The sequence below is a fragment of the Phyllosticta capitalensis genome (genome assembly GCF_038381095.1).
Source record: "Phyllosticta capitalensis strain CBS 128856 chromosome Unknown BKA78scaffold_3, whole genome shotgun sequence".
NCBI classification, from domain to species: Eukaryota; Fungi; Ascomycota; class Dothideomycetes; order Botryosphaeriales; family Phyllostictaceae; genus Phyllosticta; species Phyllosticta capitalensis.
In genome coordinates this window covers 2,715,782-2,732,092 of record NW_027117441.1, presented here as the reverse complement: position 1 = coordinate 2,732,092, position 16,311 = coordinate 2,715,782, and the positions used below count along the sequence as shown (strand labels likewise).

The window sequence follows — 16,311 nt, the reverse complement described above, 5'->3', positions numbered from 1 at the left end:
ACATAACCGACATGAATCAGTCCATCAACTGCTACATCATGTGTGACGATATCGGTTCGTTGACTCCATGGGTGCTGATGAGCTTGAACTGACTGTTGCCAGCCGGTACCATGAAGTATGCCACGCTTCAACCGGAGCTGCCGGCTCATCTCCAGTCTCGCTTGAAAATGAACATCTCCAAGCGGCGGGCTTCAAATACACCCATCAATCCAACCGCTGTTGGCGACGAGTTTGATGATGGTGGAATTGATGACGAAGATCTGGAAACGGCAGCCAGGAAGACTGCGGGGAACGACTGGACCGACATTGAAGAGTACGCGGATAGCAAACCCTCGAACATCTCGACTACGAAGAAGGGAAAGAGCGCCGACACAAATCTCCGCAAAAAGCAAGCTCCGGTCTTGCAAAGCGACTGGCAGCCGACGCAGCTGGAGAACGGCAAATGGGCGTGCAATCACAAGTGCAAAGACAAAAATGCGTGTAAACACATCTGTTGTCGCGAAGGAGTCGACAAACCGCCTAAACCGCCCAAGGTCAACGGCAACGGTAACAATAGCAACAATGAATCCCTTGCTTCGGAGAAGAAGAGCATTTCGAGGAATGGACCTAGCAACAACAAGGCGGCGAAGACACAGTCTAGATTGACCCAATTGCCTCTTGGAATGAAAAGAAACGGCGCCATGTCAAACGGGATTGAGCGGATGGACCTAACAGGCGCGCCGAGCCGAGCGGCGGCCAATGCACGTCAGGAGAGCCCGACCTCTCGGCAGCCCGGGCCCCTAGCAAAGCGGCGGCTGAGCGAGACATCTCCTGTTTCACAGCGTCTAACGCTCAAGAAAACTAAAACCACCTACGACAAAGACAGCTTGCCTCAGTTATCCTTCCTGCAGCCGCGAAACCAGGCAGCGGAAACACGCGAAAAAAACGTGACGATCGAGTCTGACACCAGGGAGCCTGTGGACGAGTCGAGTCAGGATCCAGACATGGCCAACTATCATGACGAGGATGATACCTTTTTTCAGGAGAACAACGATCTCCTAGGCCATGTCATGGCGGGTCTCGAGTGGGCGGGCAACTACGACGATCCCGCAGCGTCTCGACAACCCCAAGCCGCCAACAGCCAGTCGCGGGATGAGCCGCATGCTGGCGAGGAGGTGCACAAGACAACCGGCAGCTCAACGTCAGTGAAGCCATCGTCGGCAACCGACAAATCGCTCTTTTTTAACGGCACCAGCAGTCCGAGTGTGAAAACTGAAAGCCAAGAGGCTCAAAATCCAGACGACAAGGAAAATAGCAGACCACAGACTGCAACGTCGTCGACGAAGTCCGCCGTGAAAAGGAAGCCGCTATCGAGCCTACGCGACGAAGGAGCGCCCGCCGCGGAAAAGACTCCTCCCGTGGCAGAGGAAGCAGCACCACCCGCACCACCCGCGCCGAGAGTTGCCGCCAATGGCTCTGTCATTGTCGCCGCCGACGACGACGAACTGGATCCATGGCTCGTCGAGCAATTTGGCGCGTACGTCGATCTTGTCTGAACCAACTCTTTCATCCGGAGACCATTTTCGCTAAACCTACCTTTTAACGACTTAGGAGTGGTATTTACGCTCACATTGGCTAATCTTGCTAATATTCCTTCGACCACGACGACGACGGCTGCGATATGAAGTCCGACGGCTGGGATAGAGATTGCATTTCCACGAGGAAAGGGAGGGATTTTTGTTCTTTGTTTTTCTTTTTGCCATCAAACTTTTTTCTAATTTGCTGAGATGTCGGATGAACGGACGGCATTGCATCGAATCTGCCAGTTGCTGGAGGCGCACGCCCAGTGGAGTTGTCCTTGGTCTTTTGCTCTTTTCATCTTTTTCGGCTCGAAAATCTCATGGGAAAGCAAGCAAGATGGTCGACTGACGTTGAATTTGAGAGGTAGTGCGAAGTTAGCTTGCAGGGAAGTTGTGAATGGATAGTCGCTCGAAAGACTGGGGAGTACCTCCTTACATGATGCCATGGTCCCTGGTTCAGCTGCCTCGCCCTGCTCTTGCTGGACTTCTTCTCGTCCTCGACCAAGGCCGTGCCACGGAAGATGACGAAGAGGAAGCAAAGGCAAAGGTGGGAGTGACGAGACTTGTATCAGGGGCCACTGAGTGCTACCATGCATGCACGGTGTCAAATGTGATTCTCTGGCGCCAACATTCGATAGCGCCGGACATGGCGTTTACAGCACAACGGCTGAAGGTTCCTTGAGAGAGCAGGCCTTTCGCATGTCGTTCGATTAAAGCCAAGGGCCGAATTCCCTAATTTCCATCAAGATTCGCGTTTCGCATCCAGAAAAAGACGTCACGTGATGCCAATCTCTACTTCCAGCGGCCGCATCATCGTTCTTGTGCACGGACTGCTAGCTGATCACTGCGCCATGAGACCCGGAGCAGACAGCTTCCAACTTCACCGCCAGCCAAGCTGCTGTCACCAGTCCTCCATCACCACCCATCGTCCCCCGCCTTCTCTGGCAATCCGCATCTGGGATACAGTTTCGACTCATCACTGCGGAGGACACCGACGTTCCGTTTCCTTCCCTCCCCTTGGCCGCCGGGCCGCCTGAACCGCCCAACCGCCCGACTTGATCTTGGACTTGGGACGTCCATATCCCACACATTCCTACCTTCCGACACCGCTTTTCGATCACCTCGACTTCGGTCTCTACATTCGCCGCATATCGGGGTCGTGCCTCTTCTTCTGAGGCTTCGCTGTCGTCATCGCCGCCGCCATGGCGCCCCCCAAGGATACGCTGTTCCGCTCGGCGGACATGTCGTTGACACAGCTGTACATTTCGAATGAAACTGGACGCGAGGTTGTCAGTGCGCTGGGTGAATTGGGCGTGATGGATTTCCGTGATGTGAGTGGATTCTTGGTTCACATAGAATGGGTGGCTGGAAGGACAACGGGGGAGCATCGAGGCGGGAATTGAGGAAGAATCTGTTCGGACAGCTGTTGGAATGATGGCGGATCAATGAAGTGGTGCTGACGCTATGGCAACAGTTGAACTCGGAGACGACGGCCTTCCAGCGCACGTTTACGCAGGAGATTCGCAGGCTCGACAATGTGGAGCGCCAGCTTCGTGAGTCTCTTGGATCATACGCGGGTAATGGCAACTGACTGATAGGCAATAGGCTACTTCCACTCGCAGATGGACAAGGCTGGTATCCCGATGCGCTCCGTCTACGAATTTACCAACACCCTGGCTGCGCCTTCTGCCGTCGAGATTGACGAGCTGTCTGATCGCTGCCAAAGCCTCGAGAGCCGTATTGCCAGTTTGAATGACAGCTACGAGACCCTCAAGAGACGTGAGGTGGAGCTCACTGAATGGAGATGGGTGCTCCGTGAGGCTGGCGGCTTCTTCGACCGGGCTAGGGGCCAGACCGATGAGATTCGCCAATCCGTCGACGAAGATGGTGACGATGCCCCGCTCCTCCAGGACGTCGAACAGCGTGGCCAGAATGGCGACGTGGGCGCCGAGCGGTCGTTTTCCGTCATGAACATTGGCTTCGTTGCTGGTGTCATTCCGCGCGAGCGCATCGCCGCTTTCGAGCGCATCTTGTGGCGGACTCTGCGCGGCAACTTGTACATGAACCAGGCCGAGATTCCGGAGCAGATCATCAACCCGGAGACCAACGAGGGCGTCAACAAGAATGTTTTTGTCATCTTTGCCCATGGTAAGGAGATTATTGCGAAGATTCGCAAGATTTCCGAGTCCCTTGGTGCCGACCTCTATGCTGTGGATGAGAACAGCGAGCTCCGCCGTGACCAGATCCACGAGGTCAACAGCAGATTGAGCGATCTCAGCGCTGTCCTGCGCAACACCAAGCAGACGCTTGACGCTGAGCTGACTGCTATTGGCCGGAGCCTCGCCGCCTGGATGGTCATCATCAAAAAGGAGAAGGCCGTTTACGAAACCTTGAATAGGTTTTCGTATGACCAGCAGCGAAAGACACTTATTGCAGAAGCCTGGGCGCCGACGAATTCGCTGGCCCTGATCAAGTCTACCTTGCAAGACGTCAACGATCGCGCTGGATTGTCCGTGCCGACCATTGTCAACCAAATCAAGACAACCAAGACGCCGCCGACATATGTCAAAACGAACAAATTCACGCTTGCATTCCAGACCATCATCGATGCCTATGGTACCGCCAAGTACAAGGAGGTCAACCCGGGTCTCCCCACCCTGGTCACGTTCCCATTCTTGTTCGCCGTCATGTTTGGTGACTTTGGTCATGGTGCCATCATGACTCTGGCTGCCGCTGCCATGATCTACTTTGAAAAGCCCCTTTTGCGCAGCAAGCAAGATGAGCTGTTCTCGATGGCATTCTATGGTCGCTACATCATGCTCATGATGGGTATCTTCTCCATGTATACCGGTATCATCTACTGCGACGCCTTTTCCAAGGAGCTTCCGTTTTTCAAATCCATGTGGGAATGGCCTGAAAACTTCAAGGAGGGCGACAGCGTCGAGGCCACCCGCGTCGAGGGCTACACGTACCCCTTTGGTCTGGATTGGAGATGGCACGACACGGAGAACGACCTGTTGTTCTCCAACAGCTACAAGATGAAGCTTTCGATTCTGCTCGGTTGGGCCCACATGACCTACTCGCTCTGCCTGTCATACATCAACGCCCGCCACTTCAAGTCGCCCATTGACATTTGGGGCAACTTCATTCCTGGCATGGTCTTCTTCCAGTCCATCTTTGGCTACCTCGTCTTCGCCATCATCTACAAGTGGTCCGTTGACTGGTACGCCATTGGCAAGAACCCTCCGGGTCTCCTGAACATGCTCATCTACATGTTCTTGTCGCCAGGCACGGTCGAAGAGCAGCTTTACAGCGGTCAAGGCCCTCTTCAGGTCATCCTCCTCTTGCTCGCTGTGGCTATGGTGCCTATTATGCTTTTCCTGAAGCCCTTCTACCTCCGCTACGAGCACAACAAAGCGCGCGCCCAGGGCTATCGTGGCCTCGGCGAGCACAGCCGCGTCAGCGCTCTGGATGACGATGAGGAGCACCAACAGCTGAACGGTGGTCGTGAGAGCTTTGGCGATGACGAGGAAGGTGTAGCGCTTATCGCTCAAGATGTCGGTAGTGAGCATGAGCACGAGTTTGAGTTTTCCGAGGAAATGATTCACCAGGTCATCCACACCATCGGTAAGCTCACCTAGCTCCATTTCAAAGGACAAGCTAACATGACTAGAATTCTGTCTCAACTGCGTCTCGCACACGGCTTCGTACCTGCGTCTGTGGGCGCTGTCGCTTGCTCACCAACGTCTCAGCATCGTCTTGTGGCAGATGACTATCGCCATTGCCTTCAAGCAGACGGGAGCCATGGGCATCATTGCCACGGTCGTCCTCTTCTACCTCTGGTTCGTTCTCACCGTCTTCGTCCTCTGCATCATGGAGGGCACGTCGGCCATGTTGCACTCGCTGCGTCTGCACTGGGTTGAGGCCATGAGCAAGCACTTCATGGGCGATGGCTTGCCGTTTGAGCCGTTCTCGTTCGCTAGGCTGCTTGAGGATGAGCCGGTCGAGTAGGCGTTGGTGGTGTTGTCTTGGCTGAGGAGCGTGGGAAGACGTAAGCTGCGGGTCGCCGTTGCCGTGCCTCTTCCCTCGTTCTTCTTTCTTGTGTATGTAGTATAGCGGAGCGAAAGTTGCCTTCCCATTGTATGTACAAAGTTGGTTTCTGAAATCTTCTACCGCCTTTTCGATGTAGTGATGGTGAGACAAGGCACTTCCCTGGAATCCCGTGAGATCCTTTGCAGGAGCTAGTCAAACGCCGTGGCGTATCCGCCCACCTTTCCTCGTTCACCGCAATCCGGAATCTGGTAATCTTTCACAGCTCAATGTGTGCGTGCAAGACCAAGGTTCTGCTTGTTGCCATGGGTTTCGGGTTTGTGGAACGGTTACCTGCTCGTACTCGCAGCTTCCAAGCCCACTGCCCCCATTCCATAATTTCGCCCAGCAAGGGAGTCAATCGCAGAGTCAGGTTGGGCAGTAATCGAGTTGAAAATGAGGAGACTTCAGTTTGTCTTGCCCATCAAACCAAGTGGCTCTCAAGTGGTTGGAAGCAGCCCAACTAAGGGCAGACGTGTAGGTACCTGAAGCATGTCCAGGGCTGAAAGATTGATTGAATGCTCTCCGTTGTGGCGTAGACGCACGAATCGCTATCTTACACGTCATGGTTTGTGGTAGCTCCGTAGTCGGACGGACTAAACAATCTGGCCGTGCCATGCCTGGAAGTTTTCATGTTGTCGCGGTGGAATAATAATCGTGCTTGCCCATCTGGGAGCGCTAAGCGAGCAGCCACACCATGTATAAAAACGCGCCTTCCCTCCCGTCCAACTCTCTTCTTTTCTTCTTCGCCCGCGGGAAAGGCCCGTGGACATCGGATAATCCACGTAGAAAGAAACCGACCCAAGTGCCGGATCACGTACCGGACGACAGCCATCGTACCGCACACAGTATCCATTGGGAACCGGTCCCCGAAGTGAACGGGCGACACGACCCTTGACCTAGGGCAGATTCGTAAGACTGCCACCGCATGTACAAGATGTACACTGAGTTCCGCGTTTGGCCCAGCCGGCCAGCGCATTTCGCCATGGTGTGACCGACGTTCACCTGGCATCGACCAACCCCCTGGCGTGGTTTTCTATCCACGATCCACCACAGACCCCGGCTTTCTCTTGGGAGAAGCCATTTCCAGACCCGGCCGTCTCATCGGAGAGGCCCATTTCGGCAATAGACCACGCAAGGCGTCCTGCGTCTCCAGCAAGTCACAACCACGGCAATCCGGTTAGCCTTTTGAGGAACGAAAATCATGAGACGCCACGACCATCACACGACACGAAAGTCCACCGCATCTTTTTCGACCGCGGTGGCTCCTGACAACGGCGACAAGAGCTGCCAACCGAACGATACCGGAGCGCGATCGCACCATCTCGGAAAACCACATCGCCAAGGGTACCATCTTCCTATGTAGTCCAAGCTGCTGGTTCAGGGTTCACCAGTTGGTAGGAAGTACGACATGGACAGTCGCCCCCGAGCACTTCTGGCGTTTTTGAGGAGGGCGCCCCTTCACAGCTCGGGTGGTGCCATGAGCACGACGAAACGGAACTACCAAGCCTGATGAGCTTCTCCGGCTACCGAGCATGGAAGCAACGTTTCTCTAGGACCGGCTGAGTGGCCAGTTCTTAGAGTAGGGTTGTTGGGATGAGTCAATCGAACGGCAACGGAACGGACGCCTGTCTGGCGCGAGAGCCAGACACAAAAACCGGCCCAGCCGACATTTTCTTCGGTTTGCCAGATTCTCTACGCCCTGGCTGCATGTCTTTTCCACGGTCGATGCCGCGGTCCTTGCAGCTGGGGCGTCAAGAAACCCTCTGCATTTCGGAGAGAGGAGGATTTGGTTTGGGACTTCTACTGTTTTTTCCCTGAGCGGTTTCTACGGAAGCTGCTGCTTGTCAAGGATTTGGAATGGACAGGCGCAGATAGTCGAATCGAGGATGTGTTGTCTGGAATCTTGCTGTTCCTGATTGCGATGTGACATGACTGTTCTTTGTGCTGTGTGTGGATTCCATGATGTTCAGCGCTGAGTTTTGAGACATTCCCCTCTGATCTCCTTCGCTGGCTTTGCTCATAGTCGCTCACGTCGTTCGCATGCAGTTTGACTCGCTCGACAGCTGCTCAACCAAAGGGCAACCACTTCGAGCTCTACGATATTCTCGATGCCTGTGCCCTTCGCACCTCTGCTCTTATCCGAGGAAGGCCAGCTCTGGAGGCAAACCATCTTTTCCTTGCCCTGCGCTGTTGTTCTGCCTTTGCTTGCCCAGCTGACCAACATTTCGCGGACCTCATTGGTCGGCCGAGGTGGCTAGTTCCTCTTTCGTCCATTTGCCTGACTGCCCGAGAAGACTCAAACTTCCCCTGATGTCCTTCCACCGAGCTTGCCACTGCTCTTGTCCTGACACCGTCGTCTTGCATGCGCCAGCATCCTCCTCGAGTGCGCAAGACTGACCGAGTGGGAGAAAGGTCTCGAAACCAGTTCGAGGCTTCCCAAACTACGAACCGAAGCCCCAATCGGGACTGGTTGCGACTTGCGATCGACCTCGCGCAATGATGTCTCCGGCCCGGCGCCGTTGCAGTCGCGGTGAAAGGAGACGAAGGAAGAAGCGCTAGCCAGCAACGCTCGCTCCTTCCGCAAGACTTGTGCTTGACTTGACTGCCTGCACCAACGCATCCGCGGAAAGACGAGGGGGGCGGTCGCCGCTACTGCACTTTTATCTCCTCATTTGCGAACCTGGGAAATGGGGAAAGAGGTGTTGAACAAGATATACGGATTGCACTGTTCTTGAATGCATTGTCCAAGATGGCAACGGCCCGGGCCTCCCACCCCTACTACTTCGGCCTTCCCGCTTCGCGGCTGACATTTCTTCCCACATACCCACTTCGGCGTTTCCGTAACGCGGCTGACTGTGCTTCGGTGTTTTCGAGGCCGCGAGGCACCGACGCTTGCTCTCAGTGCTCGCGGTGCATAGCTGATGCATGAGTAGTGAATCTGATCTGTTGGTCGTCTGGTTTCGGGCTTTTTGCTATATGTGGATGCTCGTACGGGGCGAGCGATACATTCAGCGGTGATCAAAAAGACATTGTATTCGCAAATGGCGAAGGGTCTAGTGGTGGATCAGGGAGCGGATGAAGCAGTGAGTTAATCAAGAATTCGACCACATCACTCTGATCCGAGGACTTCAGAAAAGACTCTCTATCATTCCCACCATATCCTTGATAAAGTGTGGAGAAAGACGTTCTCGATCAATCAAGGAGACGACCTACATCTACATGCTCACAAAAAGCCTTGAACAGTCTCGAGCATCGAGTCTTCCATGTTGCCTGCAGATCAATGTCTCCAAACAGCAGGTGAAGGAGCAAGCTGACTGCTAATGTAGAACTAGTGTGCCAGTCAGTCTGGCACGGTACGTGTGGGGTGCAAATGGTGGAAGGAGCAAGAGATTGATCCTTCTCCTTTTAAACCTGCTGCAAACCCACCACCACCACCACCACTTTCTCAACAGCATCAAAGACCCATCCAACCGTTCTCAGCTTTCAACCCAACCAAACACACCTCCACAAACATGGTCACCGTCGGAATCGCAGGCGCTACAGGCAAACTCGGCCGCCTCGTCGCCGCCGCGCTGCTACGCCTCCCCTCTCCCCCAACCCTCCGCCTCTACGTCCGTGACGCCAACAAGCTGCCCTCCTGGCTGTCCTCCGCCGCGACAGTAATCACCGGCGAAGCCGACGACCGCGCCGCGGCGCTACAATTCGCACAGGGCTGCTCCGTCATCATCTGCACGTACCTCGGCCCCGACCAGCTGATGGAAGACGGGCAAAAGGTGCTCATCGACGCCTGCGCCGAAGCAGGCGTCCCGCGCTACGTCGCCAGCGACTACACGGTCGACTACCGGCCGCTCAAGGACGGCGAGCTGTTCCCCAAGGACCCCATGCGCCACGTGTATCAGTACTGCCAGGAAAAGCAGGGGGTCGAGGGCGTGCACGTCATGATTGGCGCCTTCATGGACACGTGGTGGAGCAGCTTCTTCGGCGCGTGGGCGCCGCACGAGGACGGCAAGGGCGGGACGCTGCGGTATTGGGGCAATGGCGACGAGGTGTGGGAGGTGAGCAGTTATGAGAACACGGCCGAGTGGATCGCGAGGGTCGCGGTCAATGAGGGGGTCAAGGGGGTTGTGAAGTGTGAGTTTCTTCGGCTGACCCCTTGTTCTTGTTCTTACCCCTTACCCCTCCTTTTCCTTCATGACCACCCAAACTGACTCAACCACTTCCTCCGCACAGTCCTCGGCGACCGCAAAAACATCCACGAAATCGCCGCCGCCATGAAGGCCGTCTACGGCTTCACGCCCGCCCTCGAGCCCCTCGGCTCCGCGGCCGACCTGCACGCCGCCATGCACGCCAAGCGCGACGCCGACCCGGCAAACTACTACGCGTATCTTCCCATGTGGTACCAGTACTACATGCTCAACGGGAGCACGCTGCTGGTGCCGCACGGCGCCGACGCGGACAAGGAGTTGATGAATAAGAAATATCCTGATGTGAAGGTGGTGGGCTACGAGGAGTATATGAAAATGTACAGTCCGAAGGAGTTGTCGGGTGCGATGATGGGCGTGGGAGAGAAGGCGGGGTTGTGAAAGATTGAGTGAACATGGAATGAGGGAGAAGTACTGTTTAAATTGGGGGGGTTGCAATGTCAAGATCGCAAGCTTAAATGAAGCTTCTGTGTAGTTAAAAATGACAGACACTCGTTTGACAGACACTCGTTACCACATAGCAGTCATGCTCAATCAAATGATGGCAAATTGGACATCCCAGATCGATATAATCTGAATTTGTGGAAAGAACGCAACTTCCATCCTTTGATTTGCCCAATGAGATCCTGAAAATGTAGCTGCATTCAAGAGCGAAGATTTCACAGAAGATGGGGGCTAAATTCGGAGGCATCTCTCTGAGGGTGACACTGAAAAGCAGCTCTCAGTCATTCTTGGATTCTCTCATCAAGAGATGCGACAGAGTCCTAACCCATGCATGAGACGTGCAATGCATGCCGCCTCTCTTGGAGCCACTCGCTCACCACTTGGTCGGACCAAATTTCTGGCCCTCAGGGAGCACCTTCTGGATGGCTGTGCCTTCATAGTCCATTGTGTTGATGACGGTATTGCCCCACCACTGCGGCGGGTCGATCTGCGGCAGCAGAAGTGCGAAGAAAATGACAATGGTGCTCAGCGCGAGGCCCGAGTCGAGCGCGGCGGATGTAATGTAGCTGTATCGCGAAGCGAGCATCAGTATTGACATGGACAAGCAAAAGGAGAGGAGTCAGGGACGAAATGGACTCACTTGTACGTCATCCACCAGCCCCTCGCCCTGCGGCGGATGAGGCGGTTGAAGATGAGGCCGACGATGCCCCAGGAGAAGTAGATGAGCGGCGTGGCGGGCGGAATGTAGCCCAGGTTGCCGAACATGACGGGCGCGTTGAGGTAGCGGGCGGGCGACTTGGGGAAGCGGCGCGCGAGCAGGTAGAAGACGATGGGAAGCAAAGCACCGATGAGCCAGAACCATTGCAGTTGCGAGTAGATGGCGCCATCAGAAAACATGCGCTTGGCTGTGGTCGTGAGTGAGCATTGTTTTCAGAGGAAGTCGGGGATCACTGCTTCCATTGCCCCCTTTCTGGTGGACGTGGGGAAATGGAGGATATACTTACGGCCAATGGCTCCCCAAATGATGGAAGCGTTGAAAAACACGCGTCCGTTGGGACACGAAAACCGCGCCGACTGATCCGTCGCGCAAATGTTCTTGATTGCGCCAAAAGCCCAGTCAAGAACAGCCACCTGGACAAGACTGCCCCAGACAGTGCCGATTCCTTGAGCCCAGAAGAGGACGCGTGGTGGGATCTTCATGTAGTGTGCCATTTTCAGGTCTTGGGTGTAGAGCAGTCCCTGGTACATGGTGATGTAGCCGAGCGTCTTGAAGCACATCATGGCCAGCGGGCGTCCGGGCAGCATGTATCCGATGATGAACTCAGTGAACACGTTCAAACCCTGAAATTGTCAGTTGTGTTCTTTAAGGGTCCCATGGTCAAGTTGCGGCTTCAAAATCAGGGCCAAGGGTAGATCATGCTCCCCAGGGGAGACTCAGAGTTTCTCGGAGAACGCCAGGAGTACTCGAGCTCAGGAGGAGCGAGTTGAGAAACATTCGACCCATTGCCCCTGAAAGCTTTCGTGCGCCAGCATTTCTTCCGCCAACGGGGTACGACTTACAATCTGAACATTCGTAATAGCCCAAATCATGCCAACGGGCACAAACCAGACAGCTGAGATAAGGATCGCAATAATGTATGCCCACCAAGTCAATTCCTTAACGCGTGTCAGTTCATCCACATAAAGATTCAGGGCACACTTACAGTCGGATATCCCAAAATGACTCCAAAGCCCATGCCGAAGAGGACGACAAAGAGGGCCCAGAACCACCAATCGGGCGCTTCGGGATATTTCTTCATTAGCCGCATATGGACGTCGTCCTCCTGGCTGCGCGCGGCTTTGGCGCGGTACACAATCTCTTTCCAGTGATACAGCTGTGGTGCTTCAGTACGTTTAAGTCTTTTTCAGGACCATATCACTTACGGCAGTGTGTACAATGGTTGCGATGATTGTGGCGAAGCTAAGCCCGTAGCAAAGGGCGAAAGTCGTCGACTGCACAAGTCAGCGAAAACGGAAAACACTCGAGCCGTCTCGGAGACACACCAAGAAGATGGGCGAGTACGCCTTGTACTTTGCCTCGTCAAAAACGTAGTCAGGCGTCAGAATCTTGGTGACATTGTACTCGGCGCCGGTATTGTCGTAACTGTTCGAGTCGCTCATGGGAAGATACTCCGAGTACCAAGCGCCTGTGTAGTGGATGCCGAGCGAAGTTGCAATGATAAAGACGATGAGACCAATCATCGTGTTGGCAATGGCGTGCCATGGCGGTACCAGCGGCGACAGGATGTACGCCGAGATGTACGTCCAATCGAAAGTCAACGGGATCAGGCCGAGACCAGACGTGCCTCCAAATATCTGGTTGATAACTGGACTGTGGTTGATTAGTTGATGGTTTACCAAACTGGTTTGCGCGCAGAGACTTACTTTTGAGGCTTGATCCAAGTCACAAATGCAAAGATGCTAAGTCCCTGCCAGATGAAGCCGGGAAACCAGTACCAGACGAAGCCTCCGCCGAGGACATACAAGAACCAGCGGTATCGTGAGATGGACCAGCCGTTGGTCTCCGCCGGGTTTGGCTTCTCGAGGCCACGGCGATGCAGGGCGTAAAAGAGGGCGCAGTTGGGCAGGACAACGGGGAATATCATAGCTGCTGGGTATACGAGGAATCGACGGAAGGTGCCTGCGAGTCCGAAGCCAATGATCTGCGTCACCCAGGTGAAGAGTAGGTTGAAGCCCCACCCGAGATCTATTAAGCCTGGTGTCAGTCTTGATAGCCTGGCTTGTTCTAACGTTCCTAGAACTCACCATAGCCGTAGAATCCACGAAGGGCCTCAATTGTATCAGTGGAATACGCAACACCATTGCCAAAAGTGACGTTGGCCATGATGGTGATTAGGGTGTGCTCCTTGAGGTTAAATGGCCCCGGGTTGAGATTGAAGCGCAGGCGACCAATTCGGAACTCGCGATTTGGGAACGTCTTCTCCCAAGCCAAACCAAGAGGATAAGAGACACTGCGAGCATCAATAACATGCCACTCCTACTCCTCGGGATCACTTACAGCTGAGCGACGAGGGAGCTGATGGTAATACTGGGACTGCGCAGAGAAAACAACATGTTCAAAGCACTGCCAATCGTGACCATGATCATACCAAGGACCCAGGCACGAATGGTGCCAACAGGCATGGTCTCATCGTCGGTGCCGGGCACAGCGGAGGCGACTTCTGGGTATGGGGACGTCTCCTCGAGCTCGCGCTCAATCTGAATCTCGGCCTCGACATCTCCCTTGTTGACGGCCGACTCAATGGCTTCGCGCTTTTCTTCCTCGAGGTTTGGGTCCCATCTGCCATGAATCAGATGGAGATGAATCAATTGGGTTGTTGAGAGCGTACCGGTGCAGGTCGGAGAAGGTCTTTAGCTCGGCCTCGGCCTCGACAGCTTGGACAGAGGTCGAAGTGGCCTCGGGCGTCTTGAGCTCCATCTCAGTCTTTCCCAACACATCGTCCGTGTCGCGCCGTGGGAACGGCCGACGAATGCTGGGCATCTTGAAGAGCAAATCGAGGCAAGACGCGAAGTGCAGGCAAGAGGGGACACGTGCAGCAAGAGCGTTCACCGCAGGCAGGGACAGCCGCTATGACATTTCTATATATGCCGCCGGTTGTCACGAACGACCAGCTGGGGTAACTTTTGAGGGCAAGATAAGTTTGGCGCCTATCGCACGGGTGTCATGCGACATGATGAATCGATTGGACGAACGCGATAAAGTCGTTTTTGCACGAGTAGACAGAATAGCACCAACAACCTTCTGGAACGCGGTCCGTGTCCCTCAAGAGGAAGGAGCAAAGACGGGGGTCGGCCAGACGGCGTCTGCAAGAGGCGGATAAGGCGGCGTCAATGTTGTCAGTGGCCTTTTAGGTGCGCGCTCGGCAGCTTTCCTTCAGCCATCGCTTGCCGCTATCGCGCAGTGCAACGTTCTGTACGCGAGAGACGACGTAGATGGCGATGGGATTGGGTTCCTCGCGTTCAATGTGGCGCTGGTGGGAGACGAAGTCGCTAGCTGCTGAAATATTCTGCAACCTCTAGTCTCAGCCCCTTCCAATCTTGCAGGACAAAGATGAACCGGTGATGAATCCGACAAGGGTAACACGGGTATGGAGCGCGATGGTTACGATGGGGTGGATTAATGGTCCCGATCCACCATAGGCGGCGGCCCGCCCGACTAGAAGAAGTAATCAACAAGCTTTACCGGAGAAGTCTTGAACATACGGCCGTGCTTGGCCAAACGCCGGGATGTGTCGACTCTTGGACAATGATATCCTCGATGATAACGTCTGCGGGGCATGGTGGCCATGGTTGGGTGGACGAACGGGCCAACCCTGCTGTCAGTGCGACGCTGCAAACTGATTCGGAGGGTCGTGATGGTGGTGCGGCTGCTGGAGCGGCAAATGCAACGCTGCACTAGTTGTAAAGTCGATCACGGCCTCGGTTAAGTAGTGTAGACGAGCAAGGCGTCGTCAGCGCGAGAGATGGTTGTCGAAGACTGTGGTATTTTCCGATGGCTGGCAAATCCATCTCCGCGTCTCCAGATCTCAAGGGAAGTCGGCACGGCATAGATGATCTGGAGAGAGGTGCTCGGACTCGGACATGGCCGCCATGGCTGGGAGTCGGTCGTGATGCGGAGGGTGCAAAGCGTCGAGAGTGTCGGTTTTGGGAGAAACCCCGCTCGGGAGCCCAAAGGCCCAACTTCTCTCCCAAAAATTGACCGACTTTACGCGTACCTTCCTCAACTCTTCCACCTCTTCACCAAAGACTCCTCGATCCTTCTCGCCTTGCTCACCCACGCCTGTCGACCTCGCTTCGAGTCGACCGACGCCGCTCATCAACATCGTCCCTCTTATCTTGAATCTGTGTGCCGTACCCGTGCCGCGCCGCAAAGACGGCTCTTTGATTGCGCATCTTGCCTCCTTCACATGCCTCTTTTGCACTTCGAAGCCGTCTTGTCCAGCGCCACCAATAAATCCGCCTCTTTTACCAAATGGATTCTTGAGAAAGAAACGTCGACGGCGTTGGCAGAAGAAGACAGAGCAGCTCACCAAGCGGCAGGAACCCACAAAGCCGAGCAGCTGCTCCTCACCATCATGATCGACGCAGGCGCTCAGAGCTGCAAGGTATTAGAGAGGATTGAAAGCAGGTAGGTCAGCGCAGCGCGCAGTGGCGGGGAGTCGACATGCTACCGGAATGGTCTCGCACTTGCCTCTTCGTCGGGTAGGAGTTGGGAATGGATGGTACATGGACGTACGTCAACAAAGAGGGAAGAAAGAGCACGTTGACGTTGAGATAGACTACAAGATCTAAACCATTCGCATCAACTTCGCTGCCTATTTTCCCTCCCTTCCTTGATCCTTCCGCACAGTCAGCGCATGTGTCAGCAGCGCGCGGCTCCAAACTCACCTACTCGGAGTACCATCTGCCGAACAAACCTGTCAAACACCGAATGCTGCTTCCTCTTCCACAAACAGAGCAAACTCCCAAACTCAGAACGAGGGAAAAGAGCCTAGCATGTCCTTTCGCTCGCTCTCTCCCACATCAATATATTCACAAAAAGCCAAGCAACCAAGTGACCATCCAGGCATCCACCTCCCATACAAGCTTCGCGGGTTGCCGCATTCGGCTACGGAACCGCGCCACGACAGCCCTAGCGGCAGGGGTCACGGAGCTTTTGTCACCGCACCTCGTTGCGAGGGAGATACTTCCCAAGACTCTTTAGTTGTCTCTTTTTGCCGCTAAGCCGTAGTCCGTACCTAGTCCAGGAAACAATCAGCAATGACATCGCCGTATTCAAGCCAGAGTCAATTCCCATAAAACCCTCTGCACTCGATGACTCCCGGGGAGCAAATGAAGACTGCCTGGTTGCAGCGCAACGAGCGCAATCAGCGCAACCAGTTGCTCAGTTGCTCAAACCCAACAGCGCGGAAAGCAACCAGTTGCTCAACGCGCTACGTCCAAAGTTGTCTCTT

At 54.8% G+C, this 16,311-nt stretch overlaps 6 protein-coding genes across 6 annotated transcripts; 4 read left to right on the top strand and 2 right to left on the bottom strand.

The window, feature by feature from the left end:
* Positions 1 to 4: 4 nt before the first annotated feature.
* On the top strand, positions 5 to 804 carry BKA78DRAFT_310163 (uncharacterized protein; the record flags this gene model as incomplete). The annotated part of the gene is made up of 2 exons (XM_066888093.1): positions 5 to 54; positions 103 to 804. A coding segment is annotated over exon 2 (406 nt), but the record flags the coding sequence as incomplete, so codon positions are not given.
* Positions 805 to 2,761: 1,957 nt separating this feature from the next.
* Positions 2,762 to 5,570, top strand: BKA78DRAFT_351407 (vacuolar H+-ATPase V0 sector, subunit A; the record flags this gene model as incomplete). The annotated part of the gene is made up of 4 exons (XM_066891163.1): positions 2,762 to 2,890; positions 3,034 to 3,112; positions 3,165 to 5,186; positions 5,233 to 5,570. 4 exons carry the CDS (start codon positions 2,762 to 2,764, stop codon positions 5,568 to 5,570), a joined length of 2,568 nt encoding a protein of 855 aa, XP_066747048.1.
* Positions 5,571 to 5,724: 154 nt separating this feature from the next.
* BKA78DRAFT_107009 (uncharacterized protein) lies at positions 5,725 to 6,160 on the top strand. Its single transcript, XM_066882187.1, has one exon. The coding sequence runs from the start codon at positions 5,879 to 5,881 to the stop codon at positions 6,113 to 6,115; it is 237 nt and encodes a 78-aa protein (XP_066747047.1). The 5' UTR covers positions 5,725 to 5,878; the 3' UTR covers positions 6,116 to 6,160.
* BKA78DRAFT_107022 (uncharacterized protein) lies at positions 6,160 to 6,756 on the bottom strand. The gene has a single exon (XM_066882188.1). It carries the CDS (start codon positions 6,658 to 6,660, stop codon positions 6,205 to 6,207), a length of 456 nt encoding a protein of 151 aa, XP_066747046.1. The 5' UTR covers positions 6,661 to 6,756; the 3' UTR covers positions 6,160 to 6,204.
* A 2,407-nt stretch (positions 6,757 to 9,163) lies between these two features.
* BKA78DRAFT_351406 (nmrA-like family protein) lies at positions 9,164 to 10,234 on the top strand (the record flags this gene model as incomplete). The annotated part of the gene is made up of 2 exons (XM_066891162.1): positions 9,164 to 9,782; positions 9,882 to 10,234. 2 exons carry the CDS (start codon positions 9,164 to 9,166, stop codon positions 10,232 to 10,234), a joined length of 972 nt encoding a protein of 323 aa, XP_066747045.1.
* Positions 10,235 to 10,670: 436 nt separating this feature from the next.
* BKA78DRAFT_294101 (OPT oligopeptide transporter protein-domain-containing protein) lies at positions 10,671 to 13,838 on the bottom strand (the record flags this gene model as incomplete). Its single annotated transcript, XM_066886295.1, has 11 exons — positions 10,671 to 10,863; positions 10,938 to 11,202; positions 11,302 to 11,638; positions 11,858 to 11,953; positions 12,001 to 12,171; positions 12,221 to 12,289; positions 12,341 to 12,668; positions 12,722 to 13,043; positions 13,103 to 13,308; positions 13,356 to 13,637; positions 13,687 to 13,838. The coding sequence occupies 11 exons, from the start codon at positions 13,836 to 13,838 to the stop codon at positions 10,671 to 10,673; spliced, it is 2,421 nt and encodes an 806-aa protein (XP_066747044.1).
* Between the last annotated feature and the right edge of the window lie 2,473 nt (positions 13,839 to 16,311).